This window comes from Primulina huaijiensis, chromosome 5, assembly GCF_012295235.1.
Source record: "Primulina huaijiensis isolate GDHJ02 chromosome 5, ASM1229523v2, whole genome shotgun sequence".
In the NCBI taxonomy this organism is placed as follows: Eukaryota; Viridiplantae; Streptophyta; class Magnoliopsida; order Lamiales; family Gesneriaceae; genus Primulina; species Primulina huaijiensis.
The window spans coordinates 4,251,993-4,276,815 of NC_133310.1; the positions used below are offsets into that span (position 1 = coordinate 4,251,993).

Below are 24,823 nucleotides of genomic sequence, written 5' to 3' on the forward strand. Positions count from 1 at the left end.
TAATACTCTTTTTTCTGCAAAGTCCCATAAATGAAAGGGAATTTAGTCAGTACAAATATATGTGAATTGAATAGAAAATATTAGCGGTCAGATTTCATTAGATTTGGTTTGATAGATAATAATCAATAAATGTTTCTGGTGCCTACCAATCAATCAGTAAATTAATGTCATCTGCCCACCAAGAAGCTAAAATTTGGTAGAAAAATAAATGTGTTGAATAGGAAGTCTGCAGTCTTTATCGATCCTAGATTTCTGATATTTGTGTCGACCATTTATGTATTATATTTTGAAAGAATATATTATTAAATAATAGAGAATGTATTTTTTATGAATAAATCCTTGATACATCGAACATCCCATGCGTACAAGTAACTATATACGCTTTAATACGATATTTCTTAATATTTAGAAATTAATTTAGAATGTGTTTATCTGATAACCTCGTTAATCCTAGGTTTAAAGTTTTGTAAAGATAGACAATACCAAAAAAATAAGAGCTTTTCCAAGAAAAACACAATAACCAATCACCGATTGATATTAGAGACCATTACTCTGCCTGCTCAGTCCAATCGTCCTATTCGTAGTTGAATCATGGCAATACACAATCAATCCACAGCTTGTGTGAGTTTGCTGATGTAGAGCAAATTAACTTTGAAATTTGGGATGTAAAGCACATTATCAATAGTCATGTCATTGCATAATTTCATGGATCCAATAGATTGATTTTGTTTGTCCTCCATTTGGTAATTGCACATGGGATGTTTAGCTACCAATTCATCTGCAATTGATTGTTTCTTTGACACATGATCAGTGGCGCCACTCTCAAGCATCCATATGTTATTGGACCAAATAAAGTTGTATGTTAACTACAATGTGTTAGAGTAAGTGTTCGGTGAACCAACTTGTGGCTTGGTCTTTATTGACTTTATGTAAAACAATCATTATTTTAATAATATTTTACGGTTTTATCAAATTATATAATTTATTTTATATGTACACGCATGCAAGATGCATAGATAAATTTCTTGAATATACATAGGGATCACGAGGTTTGTTTATCAATATAAGATCATGAAACTTATTAGGAAGTGTATTGTATATTCTAATTTGGTTACTATTTGATTCAACTGACTAAAATAAAGATAAATGTCACTCGAGTTTGATATTAGCATCTGTGATGTAAAACTTCTTGTTTTATTAATAAGGGTATGAAGATGTTCATTCATACAGATGAGTAATCATTTAACTTTCCAAATAGTTGTTACTTATCGAGTGGAATAATCCGCGGTTATAGTTGTACATCATTAGTCCTATGATCCGAGACAACGTGGAGACTCTATGTACTAACATGCACTTTGATTCATTTACCGACTCTATTGAGAGTAATGAAGTGGCGATGTTGTGTGTATTTTCGAAATACGTATGATTCAATGCATTTGATTCGGGCATTCACTGCACACCTATGAGTGAAAATATCCTATATGATATAATGAATTAATAGTGTAAGAAATCTCTGGCCAGAATAAGACATCTACATTTGGAAAGACGTTTACTCAGTTACACATATCATGTCACAATTATTACTCAAATATACATCCCATTGTAATTGAATTTATTTTCAACTCTCGATATAACACTGATTGCAGATTCGATCGAGATATACGAGTTGAAGAGACCGTACTGTTCGCTAACCATAACTTAAGATTCTTGCAGACACTACTAGTAATACCTAGAGGATCACGAGGGGATGTTACTAGAAGCTCTTACCATAATCTAATTGGTTCAATCAGATTTGAGTTTTGACGTTCTTGATCAAGGAGTTGATGAAAATGATGAGGCTGATTAAGGTATGCTTTATTAAGAATAAATGATATTCTGAATCATGTGAAGTTATGAACCCACGACTAATTGTATCCATGAACTATTGAAGATCGCACAAGTATCAGATTCTGTGTTCTCGTTGTTCAAGGAGTTAAATTTTGAAACTGTAGTTTGATGGATATCAAACAGATTGCTTATAAAGGAGTTTATAAGTTGATTCTATGTAATGAAAGTTGTGGAATTTAGCTTCACTGCTAATTAATTGAGGAGAGTGGTAAGATTGTATGTTTTAGTGAACGAGTTCACAAAAGTGGCGGTTGCAAAAAGTGGATCGCCGAAAAATTTAATCTTCGAAATTTTTATTTTTCATTATATTTACAAGATTTATACCATTGATACATCGACACTGTCTAATCGTCGATCGAAGTTATTATGAGTTCATAATTATTTATTTAATAAATTTATAATATACTAATTAAATAATAAATTAATAGTTGTGACTACTATGTACAAGATTATTATGAAATGTTTAGAATTTCAAATAATGAAAATAAAGAATCCTAATAAGGTTAGAATTCTAGAAGGATTAAGATATTGTATTTATATATGTTTTCAAAGGTTGATGGTAAACATAACAACAAAATATGTGAAACATACATATCATACTCTGGAAGATAAAAATCGGCCACCGCCCATCAAGGAAGCTCACAGCCGAGTTACTCCACTCCACTACCATGCATCGCCGCCGAGCCATCGCAAAGTCGTTGTGTTGTCACCAGATTTCTGAAATTCCAGAGATCAACTCTTGGTGAAAATTTCGTTTAGGTTCCTAGTACGATCTATACGAGGAATTCAGCTTCTGATCGTGAACCTGATTAGGCGATTGAAGGAGGAAAATCCGTTTGTAAGAATTTACAAGAAATACTATTTCCGCTTAAAATCTGGAATAGTTGGAGCTGAAGTTATATACGCGAAGATAAAATGTTCTAAATCATCCCATTAATAGTTTAAATAATATGACACTTAAAGAACGTTTTGAACATGAACATAAATTTTTTATAACTTTGTTGCTCTTTGGCACGAAAAAACGGTGCACCAACAAAGTGTTGATAGTAAATTGTTTGGTCTCCCTGTCATAAGCTCCGATTCTTCACCTTTTGCCTCAATTAGTAGCAACCTTGTTTTGTTTCTCATGTTGCAGTAAAAGGGCATTAACCTTACAAGTGTTGGGTAGGGGGTTCACCAAGAGTATGGAACCACGAAGTGTAGAAAATGAGTAATTTAATCCCATATGAAATTGCACGACCTTGTCTTTTTCTTTGCTTTTGATAACCCTTTGACACCCCCGCAAGCACAGAATTTCTGACAAGGACATCAATCTGACAAGGTCATTAACTAAACAATTTTTTCCCAAGCCCATAATTGCAACTTTCAATATAATTATAACTTGATAAAACATCATCCTAATCAAAATTTTTCATACATTAAATTAAAAACAAAAAAAGAATTCATTCCCAGAAAGGTCAATGAATGCCAGAAACAACACATCAGAAAACATAAACAAATATCAAAGTAATCATTATTAACTAAACAACACGATCAGTTAATCCCAGCTTTCTGGTCGTTCAGTCTCCTCCTCAGCAAATACTTGAACGGAGGGCTGCAGAATTTCCCATTCAAGAAAGAATCCGCCAGCACTCTGTTGGCTACCTCGGTGAGGTGAGCTCCGTCCCAGTTCAAATACACAGGTGGATTGCTGCAAGAACCGGTGGACGGCGCACCACAGGTGTTGAAAACGTCGAAGTTATACTGGCCTCCACCGTATCCGCAGCACGCCTTGAACTGTTCCTTGAACCCATATCTCCCCGGATTCCTCACCAATTCCATGTGGGAATTGTAGAAATCCGCGTACAGAATCACCGCTTGCGGGTTCTTTTTCCTCAGGTAATCTAGCCTCTTCTGAAGCAGCTTGTTGTGTGTAACTGCTCGGAGATTGGCGCTCGATACGCAGCCAGTTTCATCTCTGTCTTCCGGAGAAGATAGCGAGAAGGTGTACGTTAAGCACCCCGCCGGAGGAAGCCCTTGAACAACTATGTACTTTGCGCCTTTGTTTATTAATACCTGCATAAAATATAATAATTTAAAAGTGTCCCGTGCCAGTGCTAGTGGGGAAACATAGCTTCTATTTAATGCACATTAATGATTTGTTGTCAATTATATTTATTTATTTATTTATTTTTAAAATGTGTGAATAATATATCAAACTATGTATCATAAATAAGATTTGAAACTTGAATTTTGTAAATAAAAAAAATTTCGAGTCATGGTCACATTAATAAGATAGTTGCAAAGATAAAAAAAAATTATTATACATTTTTTTAGAAAGTTGAAAATGTTTAAAAAAGGATTATGTAATTTTCTTTTACATAGTTGCAAATTATTGAAATAAAAGAAAAAAAATTCATAATATTTTTTAAGCATTTAAGAACATCACAACGATTTGGTTTTATAAGTTTCATTGTTTTATAAGTTCAAATATCAATAAAATCACAACCGGTTGCTAGTATAAACAAACACCGACCGATTTGGTGGAATATTGAAAATTATGTACTTTTGACTCTCAGCATTTCAAGATCCTACGGTATTTCGAAAAATTCAATTGATCAAAAGTAACTTGTTGTAATTTTCGTAAAATGCGAATTGATTAAAAAATAACAAAAGTCTGAGTGTCACTTAAGCTCGTAGAATCTTGGCACGCGCGGTTTCTCTTTTGGAATGCTCAACGATCCTCATGCATGGACAGTTTTTTGTCTTAACATTTCTGGTTCTTTTAACATGTTTTTTTAGTAATCTTTTAACATGTTTCTAAATGTGTATATATGTTTATATGTACATGAATGCATGCAAATTAAAAATGGAGGAGTACTATAGTATTTTCACCTGCAAGAAAACAGAAACACCATAAAGAGTTGCCCCAATCGGTATTGCCTCGGTTAAAGATTAGATCCAAGACTGAAAGAGTGTGTGTGTCTGTGTATATATATGAATGCATGCAAATTGAAAATGGAGGTGTACTGTAGTTTCACCTGTAAGAAACCAGAAAGACTATTTAAAGCAATTGTCCGAATGGTGTCGCTTGGAATGGTAGAACCAAGGCTGCAAGTATAATCATTTGCTCCAATTTCCCCAACCCAAACCAATGCATCGCCAAATACACTCTTACATTGTGCGGGCGTAGTTTTCAGATCTTCGCACCCTTTGGTCTCCAAGATTTTGTCTAGCCAAACAAGCTGAGTCTGGAGGGATTCACGCACAAGATTGAAAGTGATGTTATTTTTCAAAAAGAATCCATGCCGAATCGCGGTAGCTCCGGCCACGGCGAAGTTGACGCCATGTGACCGGTCTGCAGAAGGGATCCGATACGGCGGCGAAAAGGGTAGGGACAGAGCCTCCGCCACGAAATCGAGGACGATCCTGCCGTCGGAGTACCTGTTGGTTGAGTGGTGGAAGTAAGTGATGCCGTAAGGAGGGTTGGACACGTAGTTAAAGGCGGTGGGACCGGTGGAGGTTCTGGTGTTTCCGGTGTCTGTGTAGGAATCTCCGAAGGCGTAAATTTTCTTGAAAGGAAAGGCGGCGGAGGAGCAGGTGGCGAGAGAGGAGGAGATGAGAACGAAAATAAGTGGGATCACGTTTGTGTGAAAGTCGGTGGATTTGTCGGCTGCCATTTTATGAATAAAAATAAAAACAAAAATAGAAAAAAAGATTCGGAAGAAGCTAAGATAGATGACAAGGATTTCTGGACATCTTATTAGGGTTATGTTTGCTGTTTATATAGAGAGACGTATATATACAGCTTGTATACATGCACGTTAGAGTTGGGTTTGGTTCGTGTAAAATATTTGGAACATAACTCAAACTACACCCTTATTTAGTTTTTCGATCTGGTTTTCGATTTTAGTTTATTGGTTCGTCAAATTTTGGTAATGTATTAATTTTTATTTTATTTTTGGACTCGTTAGGTCTAATTGTTATGTCATCCATAGAATTAACAACTTTTGTACTATGCCAGTAATTATTGGTTTCACATCAACATTTTTTAGTATCACATCAGTATTTTTCGACCTCACAACAAGCAAAAATAATCATTTTTCAACACCAAAAAACTAAATTTCGAAGAGCAAAATCCACAATGAGGCAAATTGGTAGACCAAAAAAGTTAATTTCTCTCTTAATATANCTCAAGTGTGTGTGTGTGTGTTTATAAATACAGTCCTTTTATTTTCTGTTATCATATTTGACTAATAAATGTCACATTTCATTGATATAAAATTCAAGTGTGTGTGTGTATGTATATATATATAATATTTATATATTATAAAAAGTCGTCATTGTGATTTCTCAGCCATATATATCATAATCAACCTGACATTATCACATACCCTACTTTTATAGCCATATACTATTCTTCCCATTAAATATATGCGTATAATAAGTAATAATTAAATTAAAAAATACAATTATTAACTGCATTAAATAATATTCAATCAACATAAACTAAATGCAAGCACAAGGATTCATTTATCGAATAATTTAACTGAATTTTTTTTTTTTTAAAAAAAATTGTTTTTAACCTATCTGGTGTGATTCAATTGCACAAAAAAATATAATACATTAATAATATCTGATGTGATTCAATTGCATCTTTTACTAGTATATTATATTAAGGAAGTGACCATTTTAATAACCGGATTTGGTATGACTTTTGTGACCCCAAACTATTACTCTCAAATCTCTATAATCTTTTTTTGAAATTTCAAAAATTTTATTTTGATACAAATTGTGAGAATTATTACGTTCTTTTTATTGATTTATAGACTCAATTATTTAATCAGTCTACAAATACAATGACATTAATACAACATTATTCATCTCGAAATCATATCACATGTTAAATGAAACCAAATCTTATAAAATAAAAAATCCATCACACTTATAAAATATAAATAAGATCGTTATATAACACACATATAACATACTCTCAAATCTCTATAATCTTCTACGAAATTCCTAAATCTAAGGGTCGGGAAAGCTCGAGCTCGAAGCGTCACATATTAAATCTCGGGTGAAATCAGTGAAACTAAGCTCCAGATTCTGGAGTTAATAAATCTAGTGGTGCATGTACTGTAAAATTTCACATGGGAGTATTTATATATATTGAGGCAGTCCGCCTCGCAGAGAGCTAGGGACGAACCCAGAAAATTCAGAATCCTCGATTGCCTAGCTATATATATATGTATGTATGTATGTATGTATGTATATATATATGTATGTATGTATATATTTATATATATATATGTATGTATGTATGTATGTATAATATTGATTGATTTCTTCTGAGGACATTCATACCATTCCATGCTCCATCATGTACGAATTGAAGAGGTTGAGTCACTCTCAATATATTAGCGATAAAATCTATATATTCAACGTTTCTTTCTGTATGTTTTTGACGACTTGCTAACGTAGAAACTATTGATTATGTAAAAATATATTAATTTTAAAACATAGCGTCTAATGGTGAAACCGAAAACCGAAAATCCAAACTGAAATAATAGGAAATTGAAACGAACCAAATCAAAGACCAATAATTATTTTTTAATTATGGATACAAATGTTAAAGTCATGTTTATATGGTTCAATTTTGGGATTATATATCAAAGAAAAAAAATCGAAGTTCAATTTTGTTTATATGATCCATTTTATATAATAATATTTAGTGAATTAAGTATATTTTTGTTAGTTTTTTAGTTGATTACTATATATTATTATTTTAATTCATTTAGATTTTATAGTTAAAGGTTTGTCAATGAGATTAACTAAAAAGTTAATAAATTATATTTTAAAATATTCTTTAATTACTAATTTTAATAATTGTCTAAATCGAAATAATCGAACTATTTTAGTATTAGTAGAAATCGAATAGGATAGTTCTGTCCTATACAGGAACTACTAAGATCAATCAAAAATTGAAAGGAAACATACTCTCATATATGATGGATACAATCTGTTACAGATACTGTAACACTGAAAGTGTAGTCAAATGTAATCCAAGTTTCCATGGCTATTTACAAAAGCGCTATTTTCGGTAAATAGCAATTTGCATTATAGGAAAAACTGTGTTTTTGGTTTTATGCGTTTGTTTGTTTTTTGCGATTTTGATTCTTTACGTCTAGCTAGTATGATGTCGACAATTTCAACCAATTTTCCGACGTGACACCAATGAGACACTGAATTGACTGTGACATTTCTATTGACACATCAACACTCCATACGAAGAAAAATACTAAAATTGTCGATCGAAAAATCGAATATACACCAAGACTAAAATTCGATGGCAATGAATTCCATCAGCAAACCAATATCGTCATAAATCAATAATAATTTCGAGACCATTTATGCATATGGTGGAGTCTACATTAATGGCTCTTGCCTCGCACTGTGAGATGGGTCAACCCTACCGATATTCACAGTAAAAAGAAATATTTTTAGCATAAAAAGTAATATTTTTTATGGATGACCCAAATAAGATATCCGTTTCACAAAATACGACCTCGTGAGACCGTCTCACACAAGTTTTTGCCAAACAAAAAACAAAAATAATTGATAAAAACCGAAATTTGACAATATAGAAAATGAAAAAAATGAGAAATCCTTGATACCATAAATTCCATAATCTGATGGTTGAAAATTCTTTTGGAAAATATTACACTTCGATTTGTTCCTAAAATCATGAAGTTGTTCTTTATCACATGAGAGGACAATCGATATGTTTTGATCGTTGTTTTAATATGATCAATTATTATATCTCAACAAATAGTATGTCTGGAATTAAACAAAGTTTATTGACGTTTCATAATATCAATATTTAGAAAAATAGAGGATGAACACAATTATATCTAACAAGTATAACGTGCATAATTTTATTGGGATTTGGATCGGTTGGAATAGTCACAATGAAAAAATTTAAGAATTGGAAAATAATGAAAGATACCAACCTAACCTATAACCTATTCATGGCAAACAGCAGTATTTTTGACAAATATCCATTAAAATATANGTTAAAGCCGTGAGGCATCGGGCCAAAGCGGACAATATCACAAGTGGGCTGGGCCGTGATCAATAATTTTATATAATACCCATTTTGTTATTCTTTTAAGAAAACATTTTTACCATATTTGCATCTTTTTGAAGAAGAGAATAAACAATTCCAACTAAGCTTTAATATGATAAATTAAAAAATAGATTTTTTATTAAACGGTTTTACAAATTTATTTTTATAAGACAGGTCAATTGATTCATACTTAAAGTGAAAAATCATATATTTAATATAAAAAATAAGATTTTTTTATGAATTATATCTAGTTGGAGATCTTTTTTACGAAAAAATGCATACACCAATATTAAATAAAAAAAGAGTAATTTAAATATTTTTTTGTTTATAATTGATCAAACTCGATCTTTTCTTCAAGTTTGGTTTGAACAACATCAATAGACTTTAGGATATTTGTTGAGTTTGAAAAAGTTAACGAATTAGTTTTTAACTAGTTGAAGAAGTATTGTATAGAACTTCAACAATTTTTTAAGATGCTACTGTGTTTGGCAAAACTGAATAATTTATTCTCAAATACTTATATTGCCTATAAGATTTTGTTGACTATCATCGTAACAGTTGCATAAGCATAAATAAGCTTATCGAAGTTGAAGTTAATAAACACTTATCGTTGATCAATAATGTCACAAAATAGACTAAACGAGCTAGCTATGTTGTTGATTAACAAAGAAATGATCTGAAAACTGGATTATACAAATTTGATATATATTTTTCCCCTAAAATAGCTAGACGATTAATATTTATGTAATTATTTCAAATATTTTTGACTTTTTTATATGTAATATATTGTTTCTTATGTATTTATGTATCATTTATTGTATTTATTATTTGATAACTGAATTTTAGCATTATTTATTCCAACAAGAGAACCAATTTTTAAATTTTTGCTTCAGGCCCCATCGAACATAGGTACGGCTCTGCCAAAACTGTACACCGTGAATCTCGGATTACTGTACCCACACTAGATCTATGTCTAGCAACATCGTAACATGCAACGGCATCCATTCTATATTGTTTCGGTGTTGGAGGCATACAACCTTGGTCTGTTGTCGTCTGTGCAATTGACCCGAGATTGCACTCTCTATCGGTACGACGATATATGCTTCTAACCGAGAGCAAACATATTAATATCCATTTTGTGTGCCAAAGGGTTATGGGTTCTTAGGGTTGAAAACGATCCAAACCAAACCAAACAGTAGCAGGCTTGAGCTTGGTTCATTTAAAATTGTTGCTCGAGCTCGATTCGAGCTTCTATTATCAGGCTCGAGCTTGGTTTGTATTGAAATTATTGAGCTCGAGAAAAGCTCAAGCTCGGCTAGTTAAAAGCTCGTTTATCATGTTAATCAAGCCGGCTCGAGCTTGATTCATTAATAGCTTGTTTATCATGTTTAACAAACCTGGCTTGAGCTCGGCTCGTTTTCGAGCTCGTAAAGCATATAATTGAGCTCGAGTTTGAGTTTGAGTTTGAGTTTGAGTTTGATTCGAGCTTGTTAAAAATTAAATATATCTATAAACTAATTTTAAATTAGACATAAAAATATAAATTCATTCATAAATAACCAAAACGACACAAATAAGAGCTAAAAAAACATAAATCAGTATATTATTGAACATTCCAAAACCATACATATAGAACAACTATTATACACTAATCTCACCATATAAATAACAATGAAATAATTTCACCCTTTTAATATTTCAACTAAGTCTGATGAGAAAATAGAGAGGACGTTAGAGAATCAATTAAAATCAAGAATTACAAAATCATCTCCAATAACAACTAGTCAACTACCCTGCAAAGTCCATAATAACAATTTTTAATAAAAATGAGTTATCAATTTAATCAAGAAGAAAACAATATATCAAGAGGTGTATGTTAAAAAAATGCATACAAAAATGTATGAACAGGTTTTGACTTGCTTTTATAACCAAGAGGTGTATGTAAAAAATTGTGAAAATTTTACCGAGTTTGAGAGCGCGGCGTAGAGAAGATTTTTTCGTTCTTCAATGGAGAGGTCGAGCAGAGGAGGCGGCGTAAGAGATTAGGTATGAAGTAGAAGTGTTTTGATTAGGTTTGAGTGTAGCAACGTGTCAGCCACTCAATTCATAAATTTTTATATAAATAATGTAATTAAATAATAAGATAATAAAGGTGATATAAAATATATAGATAATATAAAAACTTAAAAATAAAAATAATAATGTGTTTCTCAAATTTTAAAAAATATATGTTACATGTAATGATGTAAATCATTTTTTATATGAGTATAATTATAAATAGTGAGTAACATGTTATTAAAAGTCAAATATTAATAGAAGCTAAAATTGGGTGAAATTCAAATAAGATCTTAATAGAAGTCAAATATTAATAGCTATATATTATGTTATATAAGGGTATTTTTAAGATACTATAAAATACACAATTCTAATTTGGTGAAATTCAAATAAGATCTTAAAAAATAAATTGGGATTCCTACAGGATACATGCTCATTGATACAATTTTGTGTTATTTTGTTGTACGGTGAAATTTTATGAGCGTGGAACAAATTTGAGCTAAAAAAGTGATTTTATCAAATTTGAAGTTGTCAATATGAAGCTTTAAAATAATATCTCGTTTCCTATGGATTCAACCATACTCACCATTATACTCTTTATATTTTGGAAGTAGAGATTTAAATATAGTAGATCGATGACATCACATCATTATGAAATAAATTCGACATAATTAACCTAAATTATTTATTAATGTCAAATGACATATCAATTTAACATGTAAAATTTTAAATTAACCTTCATAGACTAATAGTAAATGATCCAAACAAAGTCAATTTAATATAATATTTTAGTATAATAATTTGTAAAGTTACTCAACTTGTATATGACTTGGTTATGTAAATTTTTAGAGAAAAAGAATAAGTTGGTTTATTTCTGTTAATTTATTTTATTTATTGCATTTTAAAAAACATTTTAGTATAATGATATGCAAATAAGATTAAAAGTGTAATTGTGACTAAATGGTGTGAATTCATCATTTTTTCAAACATGTCTTGTGTTCAATTCCTTCAATTGACATTAATACTAATATTTTTATTTATCAACTCAACAAATGAGCCAAACTCAAGCTTACGAGCCACTTAAACGAGCCGAGCTCGAGCTCGAGCTCGCGAGCCTCTTTTCAAACATGTTTGCGAGCTCACGAGCCAAATATCCTTAAGCTTGAGTTTGGTTTGATTAAATTTTCGAGCTCAAAATCGAGCTTGAGCTTGAATTGGTTTGATTAACAAACAAACTTAAACGAGCTTTTTATCGAGCCGAGCTTCGAATAGCTTGCGAACCGTTTGGTTCATTTACATCCCTATGGGTTCTCTTGCAAGTTTCTACCCCAAACAATCAAGATCATTATCACAAACATCTCAAACTTCTCAATCGCCATATTCTTCGAAGAAGCATACATAATTTCAATAAAAGTTCCGAATTTTTTTCAAAAAATTATAGAATGTAGAGTCTCTCCAAACTTTTTTCACAATTGGACAATATAAAAGTGCAAGTCTCGTTGATGCATATTCATCTTATATAATGCGTCTATACCACTGACTGGGATGTGCCAATAAATTCATCCTCAACTATTTCAGTTGGAATAGTCAGAATGTAAGCTCATCAACATGATTCTCTTTATTCACAACAACTTCGTCATCAACTATTTCAGTTACCACATTATCAATCTAAGTCATTCTCAAAAAACACCCTATCAAAATATTCATCATATGTTCTCTCACTATCACCATATACTTCAGTTTCAAAGTTGTCAACCCTCTCATCATTAAGATCTCTGCAAATTTCAAAATCTCTAGCATTGTCATTTTTTTCATAACCGATTCTGATGCCACTTGTTTTGATCATTTCAACATGAAGCAAATGTGTAACATTTGAAACACCAAAAGATAGATATGTTGTCAATGCTCGTGAGCTTTTTATATATATTGATCTTGGATTACATAGCTCAAATTTTGGCAAGTAACTTAGCTTCAATACCATGTCATGCCTATCCAAATGAAGTGTCTCAAAAATTGCATCTTCGACATCTTCAATGCTTACATTACTCTCATCAATAGATATAACATGCCAACCCGAATTACTTCCATCATACCATGAATATTTTTGTTCACCGTCAGCTTTCCATTCACCATCAAAATTAATTAAGTTTTGAATCATATCTCCGTCCACACAATATGTAAAAAAATAAGTATAAATAATGAATTTAAGGGTGTTGGAAATATACAAATTGACATATTTAAATTCATATATCAAATTACGAAAATATATGTAATATGTGACAAAAAATAATTACGCATGGACAACCTAATAAACGAAATAAAATACCGATCGCTCATCTTCCCCTAAATCTTCCTCGAAAATACATGTGAACAGTAACTGACTGCAATATATGATTTAACCTACAAAAAATTAGCCGACTGTATAAATGCTATTAGCCGACTGCAATAATGATTTAACATACTGAAACTTAACCGACTGACTGAATGATATTAACGACTGCAATATATAGCTTATCGGACTGAAATAAATATTTTAACAAACTGAAGGACAAATCAAATTACTTGAGTAGGGGATAATCCACACACATGAAAACATAAATGACCAAATAAAATACTTTATATTGATCTTCCGATGATCCCGTGAAAAAACATATTATATGAGAATGAATGTCATTAAGTTTTGATTCTAATTTCTATTTCATTGGAGGAAAGAAAATGAAGAGGTTGAGAAAGCTAAAAATGAAATGAAGATTGAGAATGAGAAATATGGAAGAAAATGGTCAATGCCGTTGATGGAACGGAAAGGAAGAAGAGGAAAGAAATCAGAAGTGGGAAGTTATGATGGTGAATAAAGTTGGTTGGGATTTTCTTAAGGGGTTCAAAACCCTATTACTTAATATTTAAATTAACTATTAATTAAAATAAGGTCTATTGACAAAAATAATAATAATGAAGCCTTTGACCTTAATTTTTTTTTTTTTTGGAGCTCATATTTGCAAAAGACCCCTTTCTCTGTGATTTTTGAAATGGGAAGAGATACACCAGAAATAAAGAAGAAAATGTTGCTGTGAAAAAGAAGGACAGAAGCAGAATTTCAATTAGTATGAAAGGCCCAAAAAAACCCATTTAATGGTATATTAGGTTAATTATTATTTAAAATAATAATTTTAAAAAGGGCAAATATAATATTTACGAGAAGAAGACTATTTTCTTAAATGAAAGTTTCTTGAGATCTAAATCTTCAGCCATACATAAGAGGGATTAGAGCCAAGATTAACACCATGATGTCTTCTTGTTTGAAGTATGGGCCATTGAGTATTCTAGCCTTCGGCGATTGGATTGTGCTCCACAATTGTTTGGCTAGGAGTGCTTTATTGAAAGCCATCAGAGTCTTAAAGCCCATGCCTCCCATGTATTTACGCTTACACAAGACAAACCACTTCGTCCAATGCATCCCTTTTTATCATTACTATCGCGCCACCAAAAAATCGTGCAGATAGGGGTGTCAAAATCAGACACAATCCATCAACCTGACACGATTCAACCCGAAAAAATCAGGTTTGAGTTCGGAGTTTTTGGGTTCGGGTCAGATCGGGTTGGATCCGATAGCTGACCCAAAAAAATGATCGGGTTGGGTTAAGGTTGACCCGAAAATTTTAAATTTTTTTTAAAAAAATATAATTAATAAATATTGTCTACATTTTTATATATTGTATATCTGAAAAAATATTTATTGTATATTTATATAATAAATTTTCATAATTTAATATTTATTTTGAATATTTTTTATTTTCTAACCAATTGTTTATTTGATTTAGTAAATATATTTTATTTTTCTATAATTAGATTTTCAAATTTAAATCATATATGATAGAGATTTTGTTATTATGTGTTTAAATTAAAATATTTTTTTTGAATTTTATTTAAAAAAATTCGAAATCGGGTTGATTCAGATTCGATATGAGTGTTTTCGGATTGGTTCGAATTCGAGTTAAATTCGAATTGAACAATTTTTAAATAATAATATTGTTCCACCCGCCCCGACCTTCCCCAACCCGCCCAACCGAATTGATACCTTACGCGCGCAGGCTTGTTCCGCTCTTCGACACAAAGAGGATGACAACCAGAAACAAGCATAGCTTAGGATGGAATAGCTTGAAGCAGTGATTTTCTAAGAACTTCTGTGCCACCTATGGAGAAAAATTTGGAGCTCCATCTTTGCATTTTTTTACACATGCTTTCCTGCAAATAATCAAATTGCAACCTTTTCTTTCGCGAAAACAAAAATGGGTAGACCAAGGTAAATTTCACGACCCTTAACTACTGAAATTGTGAATGAGCTTTTGATATTGAAATATCTTATTAACTCGAATAATTTCAAAGACAACTGTTATCGGATTTCTAGGGTGGAAAGAAATATAGGGAAATTATCAGAGCAGGAAGAAATTCATAAAGCCCAGAAATCGGGTGTAAATTGGCTGAAGCACGGGGATCGTAACACGGAGTTTTTCCACTCTACAGCTTCGACTAGATGTAGAACAAACTTTATTAAGTGGCTGTTTAATTCGAGGGAGAGTGGTGCGAAGATGAACAAAGTATGACGGACACAACGATGCAGTATTTTTGCGAACTATTCTCAAGTATTAATCCATCTCACTCAGACATAGAGACAGTTACAAAGGCTGTAGAGTATGTGGTAGATGAGCGAATGAATGCATTTTTATGTACTCATTTTTCTGAGGAGGAAATTAAACGAGCGGTCTTTGACATGCACTAGTCTAAAGCGCAGGAACAGATGGTTTTACAGCTCTGTTATATCAGAATTATGGCTAGTGGTTGGGAAAGACATTACTAAAGCGGTTCTTTCACTTCTCAATGATTATGAAGATTTTTCTGAATGGAACATGACACTCATCTCTCTTATCCAAAAAATCAAGACCCGAAATGACTGAAAGACTTCAGGCCTATCGGTCTTTGCAACATTTGCTATAAGATTATTGCTCGAGCGATCACAAACCCAGTTAGGCCTATCCACACACATATCATTGATCCTTTCCAAAAAGCTTTTATCCCAAGTAGACTGATTATGGATAATGTTATTGTGAGATTTGAATGCATGCATTGGATGCGTAATAATTGAAAGACAAAATCAAGATTTGCAGCATTGAAGTTGGACATGAGCAAAGCTTACAACAAAGTGGGCTGGACTTTTCTTGAATTTATGTTTTTAAAGTTGGGATTTGTAGAGACTTGGTCAGATTAATCATGAGGTGTGTCTTAGTTTGGATCATAACATATATTTAATATTTTTTAAAAAAAGTAAAAAAAATTTAACTGTTTATCTTTTTGGATTATAATTTTCTAATTGTAAGGCCTTCGCCGCTGTGAAACTCTGGCTGGCCTTGGTGATGTCATCGCCGCAGTCAATGTCAGTCGATCAAGTTTTTGTCGCTCTTTATTCTCTCGCAGCTTCCCTCTTTCCTCTTGATTCCTATTCATTTTCAGGTTTCTCCCTTAATGCTGCCGCTTTGCTTTTTGTTAAATGCATGTCCAAGTTTATCTGATTTCAAACTTTGGCCAAATTTGTTTGATTCCATTGCATATTAGCAGAATATAGTATGGTTATTTAGCTAATTGTTTTGTTTTTTGGATGTGTAGGTAGTCTTGATGAGAAATTTCAAGGCGAGGTTCGTTCATATGTAAATTTGCCTAATTTTAGTTGTGGGGAATTGTGAGAAAATATGAAAAGAAACCATTTTGATTTGTTTTGGAACTTTTTGGGCAGTTGTTGGCTGTGGAGTTTCCCAGTGAAGATGAGAGAATTGTATGGTGGAATATTTTCTACAAGGGCTCCGCATTTCGAGCATTTGCCAGATTTTTGTTGTATGGTAAGTTTTTTTTTAATCCTTGATAATTATTTTGATTTTTAAGGGGTTGGTTTGCTCTATAATACTTTTCATGGCTTTGTTATGACATTTTGCTTTCATTCTACTGCTCATGTCGAGCCATGCTATTGTTTCTGTTTTTTTGTTTCTTTATGTTCATGGTTGTATGAATGGATGAATAAATGTAGATAAGAATTTGCTTTCGTGTATTTGGCAATTGACAGCATGTAGGCGTATGATTTTACCAGTTATACGAAATAATTGGAAAATTTTCATTGTTTTAGAAACATGTTGCATGCATACTAAAATTTTATCTTGCACGGCTATTATGACAAGGCTTTTCATTTCCAACGCAGAAGAATAGTTCTGTTTTCCTTAATTTGATCAATACTTGTACATTTAATATGATGCTCATGCTTCGATGCTCGAATAATTTCCAATTTTCTGACTGGAAATTTAACCCGTAGTTAAAACTGCCTTGTCTGTTGTCAAGTTTGAATATGCTCGACCTGCATTATCTCTCTTCTAGATTTCTGTTATACTTCATTTTGCTATGATGTGGCATTGGTCGATCTCCAAAAGATATTGTGATTTCACATAGACGTTGCTTCCAATTGGCTGGCATGCTTCCCAACTTCTGAAAGGAAACACTCATATGATGTATTTTTTGTTAATGGCTATGCTGCTGAGATGGTTTATGAGGTGGTTCCTTGTCTACAACAGATTGGAAATGGTAGTCATGATTCAAATGCTGAGAGGTGATAAGTTAAAAATTTATTTGAATTACAACATTTCTAATCTTTTGATGTTATAGTTGTTCACATTTTATTGTGCTTTGCACATTTCTTTTCTTCCTTGCGTATCTTAGCTTAAAATCATCAAACAAGTTTTACAAGAACTTCTTTCTATTTTATGACTCTAATCCATACTTACGAGTATTGAAGTCATTAATTTTTTTTGCAGATTTCTACTGGATTCTGTCTATTAATTGAGTTATCCTAACAAAAACATTTTTGTTGATTGAGGAAATTATGGATTAAGATTTGATTGTTTTGATATTTATATAATGTCTTTCTGTGGTGTGTGTGGTTGATATACTCACTCACTTGAGCAATTATATTTGGATGGTTCATAAATTGAGTGATTATGCTCCAGATTCCATCATTGATCTTATGTGGATCTTGGGCAGCTGATTTAGTTAAAACTATTTATTTAGTTTCTATGCTGAGTTGAGCATTTCTTATTGGATTTGGCTTTATACCGTGTTGCATAGGGCTTTTAATTTTTACTGGTATAGTATGGTTCACAACTTTTAATATGTGACACAAGTCATAATGTTTCTAGCTGTTTGTTTAGAAGGGCTGAACGGCAATTTTTGTCGTACAATAGAGCAATTATGTTGGGGTGGGTTTTTGTTTCACCTTGTTTGTATATTAGCTACCAGTTATGCATGTCTTACATGTGTATATTACTCCACATTACTCCATTTTATTCCTTCATGAGTATGTTTGGGTGATGGAATTCTCTCTAGAAAGCATATACAGATAATCTTGCTCACATATTGTGAAATAGATTGCTTGTTGTTTGCTTGCTTGAGAATAATGGGGTGCTTCAGATGGTTAGAGATTTCTGTGGTGGTTGTCGATTTGAAGATCTAGGCCAAGATCAACTCAAGCAGGTTATTTCTAGGGTCTCCCAGCTTATTACATCTATTCCTTATAAAGCAAGACAAAGGCGCTCCGCTCCAACTTCACTTTCAACTCGGTATCCTCATCGCTACAAACTTAAGACAGCTTCATGTTGTTTATCCACAAAATGTGTCCTGTGTTCATATAGACTGAAGTTTGCTTTCAGGAGTAGAGATTTTGAGATTTTTTTTTGGATGAAGCACATGGAACATGTGTCTGCATTGTGCTACACCTATAATTGAGGATCACTTTAGACATTTGATTTTGTTCACTAGGGAAAATCACTTACTTGTTGGAAAGGAGCATGAGAACACCTGAACGTGTTTGATAAATCTTTAGTTTTTGCTTCCCTTGCAATGCTCATTAAACTTTGAGTGGTGGCAGTGGTGGAACATCAATAAGAATACAAATGTTAGATTTCTTAAAAGGATTTAGACTTCTTAAATGGATAATTTCGTATCTTCATGACTATATAGTAATTTGTCCATGCTCTTCTTGTTCTTTTTTATCCTTTACACTTGAGATTCCAGTTTGTTCTTTAAAAGAATCACGACCCACCTTTTCCATGGAATGGTGGAGTGGGATGATAAGTTAGTTGAGATGTTATATTTTGCAAATGACATCCAGAAGAATAGTGGTATTCTTTTTGTTGGAGAAGCAATTGCCCGTATTTGTCGTCGAGGGTATACTGGTATTTTGAAACCAGATCGTGAAGTTAAAAATAATATGGAATGCTTAGGCTCGTTAAATAGCAAACTTTTACACTTTTCAGGTGAGCTATTACGTTATGTTATTCCATTGATCCTTGGAGATATTCGAATTGTCTTAAAATCAAGCTCTGGGGTGGCCATCGATGAGTTTTTAGCGTCACAACCAGGTGTCCGTTTCTGGTTGAAACTCATGGAGGCAGTGAACGATTCCCATTCTGTTGAAAGAATAGCCGAAGAACTCTTGCATCAGTTAGCTGTTCAAAATGTTAACAATGTCGAGGGTTATTGGTTTTTGTGGATACTTTTTGGTCGGGTCTATAAGAGCCAACCTTCAATCAGGTAATAAAGATTTATATGGCTTGCAGGATCCTTGTAAATACGAAGTCTGTTTCTGTCTTTCTCCCATGATTTCTCACAGTAAATACTGACTTCAAGGAACCAAGAAAAGATAAATTACTAATCTGTGTTAACATTACTCTTACAAAACCTGAATGAAATTTGGACGATCTTGAATGAGAAACGAGTTTTACTTTCTCTTGTTTTGAGCTGATCATGGTGAATGTGCTAGGGCATGCTTTAACATCAATCATGCAGCTCAATATTAAAATTTCGATGTAGATAGTTTTCATTTTTCCGGTGACTCGTGATTTCTGCTTATCCACGAAGGGGTGATGATATTTCTACCTTTTGCTGCTCTCAGGGTTGCTTTTCGAGAGAAGTTCTTAATCTGGAAAGTGCTTCCTACCTGTTGCTTAGGATGGATTCTTCACTTTGCTGTACTTGAATGCGCCCCGGCCCTGATACTGCTCTGTCAATAAAATCTCTTAATACTCGGGTTCTCTCAGAGACAGTGCAGCGCCTTGTGGCAGCATGGTCAAAAAGTGGGTTTGTGCAATCAGCTCCAATTGAATGACAAGTCTGTATCCTTATAATCTATTATTGACTACTAACCAAAAGGGTGATCGTTGTGGAGTCTGCAATTTGTAAAAACCTGACTTTTTAATAAAATCAGCCACTCTATCTTCAGTTCAAGACCCACTTTGATAGTTTGATTATTGAATTGCACGTGCTTCAGTGACATTTTCTTCTAAACGATGTTAAAGAGTGTACTTTTTATTTCCTGTCATGACATTGTTCATATTATTTCCTTAACATGAGATACAGATGTAACTGCTGCTTTAGGCCTTTGCCTGGAGAAGATGGGTAAAGAAGATCTGGATGCTACAAAGGATGCACTGCCAACAATTCTACAGGGGATCAGTTGTAGGTTTTGGGTCTTTTCTCTCGATTGGAATGCTTGTGAATGGTGACCTATTGTGATCCTACTAAAATTCATGTTGCTGACAGGTAGGCTGGAGAGCCCTGAGTATTTGGTTCGTAAAATGGCGAGCAGTATTGCTTTTGTCTTTTCTAAGGTCATAGACCCCAAAAATCCTCTGTATCTTGACGATAGTTGCTGGGAAGAGACAATAGATTGGGTGTTTCGGAAAGCAACCCCAATCAAAGGGCCTCCGACCGCAATAGTGCTCGAAGTGAATGAAAATTCTGACAGAGAAATTCCTCGTGCTATGATCCCTGTAAAAGAAGTTCAAAAGAATGAAGATAATGGAATCAGTAAAGACTCAATAGTTGTAAAGAACAGTGTCCAATTTAATTTAGTTGACCCTGATGAAGTTATTTATCCAGCGACTTTAATTGATGATTCAGCCTTTGATGAAGATGACAGTGACAATGGAAGTGAGGATTCTGGTACCTCATGTGACTCATTGAAACCATATGACTTAACAGATGATGGCGCTGATTTAACAAGAAAGTTCTCGCAGTTGGCTGACGTGATCGTAACGCTAAGAAAATCAGATGATGCAGAGGGTGTAAGTTCAAGGATATTTTTAACATCCCGATGTGCTTTATTTCTACAGTAAATCACTTTATAGTTTTCTGTCAGCATAAATACGGTTGTGCTGTTAGTTGTCACACAAAAGAGCACAAAGTATTTCAACATGTGTTACTACTGCCTTTTATTTTGTTACTAATGTTCACCCCCCGATGCACCAAGAACTGATCTATTATTTGGAGAAGTCTGATGTGTGTTATTCCAAGTATCATATATAATTATTTATGGGGTTAATTGTGAAGTGCTCCAAAAGCACATTCCTTAATGAGGAATTTTTACCCATATGCATGTTGAGAAGGCCCTTAATGTTGCTGAGAAGCTGGTTAGAGCATCACCAGACGAGCTAAAGTATATGGCTGGTGATTTGGCTAGAACACTTCTAATGGTTCATTGCTCTGACTTGACTGTGGAAGGAGAAGAAGCATCAGTTGAAGAAAAACGACAAAGGGCACTGGTTGCATTGATTGTCACTTGTCCTCATGAATCTCTTGATAGTCTAAACAAGCTACTGTATTCACCTAATGTAGACATTGGTCAGCGGATAATCATCTTGGATGTCATGTCAGATGCTGCCCAAGAGCTTGCAAGTGCAAGAATCCTGAAATCTGAACAGCCGAAGTCCCTTATAACACAAACTTCAGATCAACCATGGTATGTACCAAGAAATGGAGGTCCTCCAAAAGCAGGGTCCTGGAAGGAAATCCCATCAGAAGGAACTCCGTTAAACTGGTCTTACTTGTATGAAAGAGAGCTTCCATCCAAAGCAGGTCAGATCAAGAGAGGGAAGACCCGCCGCCGGACCCTTCGATCAGGAGTTCAAGATAACCAGATAGAGCTCGTGGATAACAGGTTTCCACAATATGCATCTGCATTTATGCTTCCAGCTATGCAGGGGTATGACAAAAAGAGCCACGGTATCTATTTATTGGGGAGGGATTTTATTGTCTTGGGGAAATTCATCCACATGCTTGGTGTATGTATGAAGTGTGCAGCAATGCATCCAGAAGCTTCTGTTTTGGCATCCCCTCTCTTGGATATGTTACGATCCAGGTATTGACATTTAACAAATGCCACGAGTATGGCCGTTTGACTTCCAATTAACTTGTGTTTATATGGGTGGAAATTTTTCCACACTGTTATTATTTTTTAAAAGAATTTGGCAATTTCATTTTTTATCAAATTATTTAAATCGACAATTTTCTGGGTGGATGCTTATGATTCAGACCTCTGGCTTACTTTAAACAGGGAGGTATCACATCATGCAGAATCGTATGTGAGGAGATCTGTCCTTTTACTGCTTCATGTGTATTGTTGGCCTTGCATCCATCATTTGTTGCATCTGCCCTGGTTGATGGAAATATTGAGATCTCTGAAGGGCTTGAGTGGGTTCGGACATGGGCAGTGCAGGTGGCTGAATCAGACACAGACAAAGAATGCTACACGGTATGCGAAAAAGACTTGTTTCCTAGAAGCTGGAGTTTCATATCCTCATTCTTCCCATCTATCTTCTGTGCTCAGTTAAAAGACTAGTACAATCATGAGATGGTCTTGTTAATCCTTACAATTTTTATTTCACAAAAAAATGTTGTTGATTGTCTAATGGATTTTCTTGAAGCTTGTTTTTTGTATTTTTAACTGATCTGGGGTCCATTTTCATCCCATAATCCCTGTCAGGTTTTTTGCTTGTTTGCTTTCTTTAGACCTTCAATCTCTTTTACGGTCAACTTAGTTTTCTAGGATTTGTTCTGAATGTGGCTGCCTGAATTGGATTTATTTTTTTGTCCCTTTACTGTATATAATCATATTTTTCGCTTTAAAATGCAGCTCGCTATGGTGTGTTGCAACTCCATGCAGAGATGGCACTGCAAGCTTCTCGAGCTCTTGAATCCACAATATATACATCAAAACCGAAGAGCATTAGTATATTCCCTACTTCGTCAAATGGATCAATCAAACTCCCTCTTTAGATTCCAGAGATCAGTATTTAGCCACTCCTGTACATTCTTTTCAGATGTAGCCAGTTATGTTTTCGAGAGACTTAGACATAGGTAGCCATGTGATCTATTGTTTTTCCATGCCTGTATGTGCTTGCACTCTTCTATTTATAATACAGATATTGTGGTGCAAATCCTATGATACACTTGTTCGATTTCTTAGCATTCAAAGAGGAATTCATCATATGCACAATTGTATTAAAAGATGGGTACAAAATTAATATTTGAAGTGCAATTAAATTGAATCGTGTTAATGATCACTGTGGATTCCTTATGGATTTTAAATGAGGATTTTGGAAATATGGCTGCTGCGTGTAGGGAACTCGAGTTGCTAACGAGATGTTTAATTTGGACTAAGGTGCTTGACTCGATGCATGCCAGCATCAAGGAGAATAGAAGAAGCTTGATGAAAAGTAAGATGTATCCTGCATATTTGAGTTTATTTTTCAACATTCGCTTGAGTTTCTGTGGGTGGCATTATGAGATTTGTGTGATTTAAGGATTAATTGATTCAAGACCACATTAGATGCTTTTGGTATTGTGTTATGTTTTACCCCACACAATGGTTTATTCACTTCTTAAATCATACTGCAGGGTGCAGTAAGTGTTATAGAAGTTAAGTCTCTTTAGAGCTGCAGAAATCAGTGATAAAAGCTTGGATCACCCATTTCCATTTGACCATAAGCTCGTGCAAGTCATCAGTCCTAGTTACCGAGTGTGGGTCGATTGAGGTTAATGAAGTTCGGTTCGGACAACGGTTAAAGGGCATTGACTTTTTCTACTCTTTGGAATGTAACAGTTTCAAGAAAGTTGGATGGGGGAATCAACAGCAGGGCAACGGCTATATAACCAGAAATCACAAGCTGGGATGTGTCCTTTTGATTTTGCATTGATGAGTCAACCTTTATTGGATGGAAAGTTCAATTTATTCTCGGAATATTCTACCTTTACATTATCTCTTATTATTTAATATATATTTTAAATTTAAATATATAATTATTATTAATATTTATATGGTATAAATAATTTTTTATTATTAATAAATGTAATTATAATTATATGTAAACATTAAATAAATATTTTAAAATTAGTATATAAGTAGAAATTATTTTTTTGCATTAAAACAATAATTAATTTTTAAAATAATTATATATTTGTAAATTGTTGATTAAAAAGGAATTAAGTTAAACCATTCATTAATTATTTTATATTTGTACATTATAATACATTAATTATCAATTAAATTCTCAATTAGTTTTTTAATCATTAAAAATTAAATAAAAAATTTAAAAACCAAAAAGAATAAATCGAAAGGCTTTGCACCAAAATTTTGCTCATGGAAACTCCTGCACCAAAATTTGGTGCAAAGCAAGAGGACTCTATTTTGGTCCAAAAGATAGCCCTGTAAATCATATAGGAACGTCAATAGTTTCCTTAAAATTTGACAAACGTTGTTGATAGTAAACTACTTTTAAAGAAGTCGTCAACCATCATCGTTCTAGTGGTGTAATGACATAAACTTTTACGAATAAGAAGACGAAAAAAAATCATCCAACCCTATTGTAATCCGGAAAAACGACCTCTTAACTTTTTTTTTTTGGTATT

The 24,823-nt window shown here is 33.3% G+C and overlaps 1 protein-coding gene and 1 pseudogene across 1 annotated transcript; one reads left to right on the plus strand and one right to left on the minus strand.

Annotated features, from left to right (window-relative positions):
• Positions 1 to 3,240: 3,240 nt before the first annotated feature.
• On the minus strand, positions 3,241 to 5,620 carry LOC140977515 (GDSL esterase/lipase At3g48460-like). Its single transcript, XM_073442258.1, has 2 exons — positions 4,908 to 5,620; positions 3,241 to 3,942 (listed from the first exon to the last, which is right to left on the minus strand). Exons 1-2 carry the CDS (start codon positions 5,544 to 5,546, stop codon positions 3,421 to 3,423), a joined length of 1,161 nt encoding a protein of 386 aa, XP_073298359.1. The 5' UTR covers positions 5,547 to 5,620; the 3' UTR covers positions 3,241 to 3,420.
• Positions 5,621 to 15,141: 9,521 nt separating this feature from the next.
• On the plus strand, positions 15,142 to 24,119 carry LOC140976452 (uncharacterized; annotated as a pseudogene).
• Positions 24,120 to 24,823: the final 704 nt, after the last annotated feature.

What these genes read in the sequence shown, in the direction of transcription:
- LOC140977515 (XM_073442258.1), bottom strand. Translation starts at nt 5,546, where the DNA reads ATGGCAGCCGACAAATCCACCGACTTTCACACAAACGTGATCCCACTT. An exon ending in GTCTTTCTGGTTTCTTACAG is followed by an intron (nt 3,943 to 4,907) that starts GTGAAACTACAG and finishes TATTTTATGCAG; the next exon opens with GTATTAATAAACAAAGGCGC.